Raw genomic sequence first — 4,994 nt, 5'->3', positions numbered from 1 at the left:
TTTCATTATATTTAATTGACTTAAATATGCTTTTGGTCCCTCTAAAATTAGGGTCTTTTGATTTAGGTCTCTCTAAATTTTTTTTTGGGTATACACCCTTATTTTAAAAATAATATGGACGGATAAGAGCATGTTGTTACATTTACATAACGGACATTGACGTGACATATTTTAGAGGTATCCTATCTTAGGTCCCTCTAAAATCACAATTTTTTTGTTTAGGTCCCTTTAAACGATGTAAGGTGAAGACAGAATAATTTTGTATTCAGTATGATTTTTCATTTAGTGATATATACCTTATTTAGAGGGCCTTAAACAAAAATATCCTAATTTTAGAGGGAGCAAAACATATTTAAGCCTAATTAATTTAATGTTTTAGGGGGTTTATATAAAAAAAAATGTTTGCATTCAATTTTCCCTAATTTATTTTTCTACCATTAAAGAAAGATATTTTTTGTGTAACTTAATAATATGGGTAACGTTGTGCCATTAATTAAAACAATGGTCAATCATTGTCCTAGATAGGCTAGATAGATTGATGTGATGTTGGATATTGTTTTTGTTTTGTTTGACCATTTACAATGGGTGAGTTGAGTGAGGTGTTTAGTGTTGAGTGGGTAGTGTAGTGGTGTTTAGGGGTGTGTTGAGTTTGAGGAGAGAGGAGAGAGGTGTTGAGTTTATTCAACATGTTGAGGGTGGACCCGACAGACCACGTGGCGATTCCTGATTGGGTCGCTGGATTTTTATTTTCTTAATCTTTTGAACTCAATTATTTCATTGGAAAAAAAAATTCTGGAAAATTTTTTTATACCAAAATTCATAATTTTTTTTTCTCTATAAATAGAGACTTGGTTTGTTAGATTTGGATACAGAAAAAAAATCTAAGTTTTTCACCATCTTATTATCTTTCTCACCATCTCATTATCTTTCTATTAGCCTTTGTTTTGAAATGGATCCCAACAATTACCATTTCAAATTCTTCTAACTACTTATTTAGCAACCAAAATCCCAACAATTTTCCAAATCCAAATCAATAAAACAACTGAATATATTATTTTCTATATTTAAAAAAAAATAAATTGTTAAATATTTATTGTTTTAATTTAATTTAAATCGATAATTGTAATTTTATGTAATCATAAAAACAAAAATATAAAATTAAATAAAAATATGAAATAAAAAAGTGGTGGGGTAGGGTGAGTGGTGGGGTAGGGTGTTGAATGAAAAATTATTGGAGTTGATAAAAGTTGAATGAGTATTGAATCGGAGAGAGAAGATGATGTGGAGTGTTGGGAAGAGAAAAAGTAGTGTTGAGTGTTGAAAACCATTATACATGGTCTTAGAGGATCATTGTGTGATCATGCTATTTATAAGAAATATAGATGTGGTCTAAAATAAACCTTCCTCTTATGACATTTTTTTTCCAGATTGGGCTGTCTATGTTTCTTGTTTTGGTGACTATTTCTTATTTACATATTTTTATTTCTTTTATGGTGATTACTTAATTAGTAAATCATATAAAACCAAAAATAATAAAACACTAAGGTTTCTTATTGTTGTATATTTATTATTTCGTATATTTATAACAAAAACTTTAACATTATTGTATATTCAAATATCTTTTAACAATTAACATTGTTGTATATTCAACTATCTCTAGACTTATAATTTTAGCCTTCGTATATTTATAACAAAAACTCTAACACTGTGTTCAAGTATAATTGACAAAGATAAATTAAAATAAAACTTTGTTATATGTTTATAATTAGTTCATTGACCCCTATGTTTCGGTTAACCCATATTTAGGTTGTAATTATTAAAGATTACAATAAATGGTATGTGAGTTAATTAGATGCAGTTAAATAAATTGATTGAATAAATATGATAAATAACAGATCTGCTCGTTCGTGCATTGCACGGAGACGGGCTATAACCCTAGTTTGTACATATGCGGAATATATCTCAATCACAACCTGTGTCTTTTTTCTCGAAATATCAAGATCAAAATATCTTACAATTACAATCCCACAGTCATGCAAGGAGTGACTCAAAGACAACCATCACTATGACAAAGATAGTGATTTCAAATCAAAGACACAGCCTTATGGCTATGTTATGGAACAAGTGGCCAATTGTGATTGGCAACACTGAAAAACTTATCTTTAGCTGCGGAGTTTCGAGCATCCAACCGAAGCGTACGAATTGGGAGCTATGGAGGGACCAATAAGAAGCTAGCGCCAGTGACTGCAAAGAGATATATGCTTAAGACAGAATACAGGACGGTGTTCATGTCAAACATGCAAAAGAACAACAAGACCTTTTACCTTGTTCAGTAAAAATAAGGTTCCCTAAAAGATAGGGAATTTCAGATGACCACAAATCACCAAGACTTTGCAGGAGGGGTCATTCTAGTTGGCAAAACGTCTTCTTATGTTTGTCATTTCTTGCTGAATGTGTGTGCTTGTGGACCATGTTCTTCATTTTGTTTACCTTTTTTCACCATCAAATTCCATGACTAATTTTAGTTGAATGTACACAAACTTGCTCTGATATGTGCACAGAGCATGAAGGAGTTGTAACACTAGGAAAACTATTGGCTTCCTTCTGATTTAAGGGTTCACAGATTGATTACAGGATATCAAACAATCTCATTTCTAATGCTTGAATCATTGATTCTTTGTCACCATGAACTAATTTTTATCTCAATCAATAAAAAAAGTTATTTTCTATGTTTATAATATTTAAGTGCGTTTAAATGTTTATTTACACCACTGTCAACAAATATCAAAATATAGCCTTAGGCACTAACTTGAATTGATAGTGACTAGCTAGCTCAAAAATTGTATTGGTAACGATATTTAGACATCTAAACTAAACAACAAGGCAACGCACACATATATCATACTCATTAGTTCTATCTCACTTCTCTTTTTTTCTTATTCCGGTGTCTTTGCTGCATGTTTGCACTATGTAATTTCTATTAATCATTTTCCAAATCGTATTGTCTAACGAAAAAGGTAGGTTGGGTATAGATATGTCCTCATATGATTTATACCAGCTGTATAAATGTAATACCATAATATATGGTTTCAAATTGTGATACACAATCGTAATTGCAATTGCATCAACTCGCATTTATCTGCAATTTCACAACGTAGCGCAACCGCAAGCACGACCGCAATAATAATTTAAAACCTTGATTACCATATATAATATTGTAACCAAGGTTTTAATATGCCATGATTTATACCAGGATATCTATTGCCATATACCCATATTCATTGGTTTATTTTATCTATTTGCTCACTCCTTCATAACACAAGTTGAGCTTTGTTATTTGTTAGAAAAACTGTAGATAAGGAATGGCATTAGCATGTGTGGTGCAATTTTGACCATCTCTACTATTTTATAGCTACATAATAAGTTACATAAACAATCACTTTTAATGCCTGGGCTTTTTCCTTTTACTGTTAGCATAAAGAGATATCCAGAAGATGATCCGGTTTTTGACAATTCAAACAAAAAGAAGCTTCTTGTCGTTATCGAAGGAAAAAAAGTAGACATGTGAATTGAATCTGTCTTTTCCTCACACAGGTAAGAAAAAATCTCTCCATGTTTAACCACATTGAATCAACTGAGTGTCAATAGTAAAAATAGATCATATCCACACTCCCACTCTCCATATATAGTGGAACTAAACTCCATCCTTACACACTATTATCTACAACAAAAAATGAAGATGGTTCTCACAATCTTATTCATCTTATCTCTTCTCTCCCTCTCCCATGCCTCTGTAGTAGATTTCTGTGTGGGAGATTTAACTTTCCCCAATGGCCCTGCAGGGTACGCATGCAAGAAGCCTTCCAAGGTCACTGCAGACGACTTTGCCTACAGTGGCCTCGGCATTGCAGGCAACACCTCAAACATCATCAAAGCCGCCGTGACCCCTGCATTTGACGCCCAGTTTCCTGGTGTCAACGGCCTCGGCATTTCCCTCGCCCGTTTGGACTTAGCATCCGGCGGAGTCATCCCACTGCACACCCACCCTGGCGCTTCAGAGGCCTTGGTGGTCGTGCAGGGGACAATCTGCGCCGGATTCGTCGCATCCGACAACACTGTCTACCTTAAAACTCTCAAGAAGGGAGATGTCATGGTGTTCCCTCAGGGATTGCTGCATTTCCAAATCAATGATGGTGGCAGTTCTGCGCTTGCGTTTGTGAGCTTCAGCAGTGCGAATCCTGGTCTTCAAATCCTGGACTTTGCTCTGTTCAAGAGTGATTTTCCCACTGACTTGATTGCCGCGACCACTTTCCTTGATGCTGCTCAGATTAAGAAGCTTAAGGGTGTTCTTGGAGGCAGTGGTTAAATTAAGACTGTGAATGTGTCTTTTTTCTTGTGTTAGGTTTGTTGGTGTGGTTTTCATTTTTGGATTTGGCATTCATGTAAACGTGTGGTTTTCTTCTGTTCTTTTTCTTTGTTGGCAGGCTTTGGTTAACCAGATGAATGATCTGGTTTCGTTGTGTGCTTGTGTTATTTCTTGATGTCAAGTTTCTTTTGAAATGGAGACAATGTTTGGCCTATATTAAGGACGTTAAGTATGAACTTATAACAATGAGTAATAATCACTTTTACTCTTACAAAAGTATGGAATTCATATATGGACACATTCAATTATTTCATGTAATTTCGGCTTAAACTAGGGGTTTAAGCGGACGTGGACGGATTAACCCTTGAATTCGGGGGGCAATTACCCCACAAGATTTAACTATTTTCTTGAAATACTAGTATGCATGTGTATGAAATTATTCCAATAAGTTTTTTCATAATATTTAGAGGAATTATGACTCATTCGCACCTCTACTTCTTTTTCATCTATTTATTTTTCTCTTCTTTTTCAACCAAATAATCTATTTTCTCTATTTCTATCATCCTTCCCCCTCTTTCCATTTCAATATGAAGTGTAAACAAACAAAACAATATTCTACTTAAAGTGC

At 33.9% G+C, this 4,994-nt stretch overlaps 1 protein-coding gene across 1 annotated transcript; it reads left to right on the top strand.

Annotated features, from left to right (window-relative positions):
* The first annotated feature begins 3,692 nt into the window (after positions 1–3,692).
* LOC130721856 (auxin-binding protein ABP19a-like) lies at positions 3,693–4,580 on the top strand. The gene has a single exon (XM_057572437.1). It carries the CDS (start codon positions 3,734–3,736, stop codon positions 4,364–4,366), a length of 633 nt encoding a protein of 210 aa, XP_057428420.1. The 5' UTR covers positions 3,693–3,733; the 3' UTR covers positions 4,367–4,580.
* The last annotated feature ends 414 nt before the right edge of the window (positions 4,581–4,994 follow it).

Source organism: Lotus japonicus, chromosome 6 (assembly GCF_012489685.1).
Source record: "Lotus japonicus ecotype B-129 chromosome 6, LjGifu_v1.2".
Lineage (NCBI taxonomy): Eukaryota > Viridiplantae > Streptophyta > Magnoliopsida > Fabales > Fabaceae > Lotus > Lotus japonicus.
The sequence above is the reverse complement of the archived record's forward strand: the minus strand, read 5'-3'. Positions and strand labels throughout refer to the sequence as shown.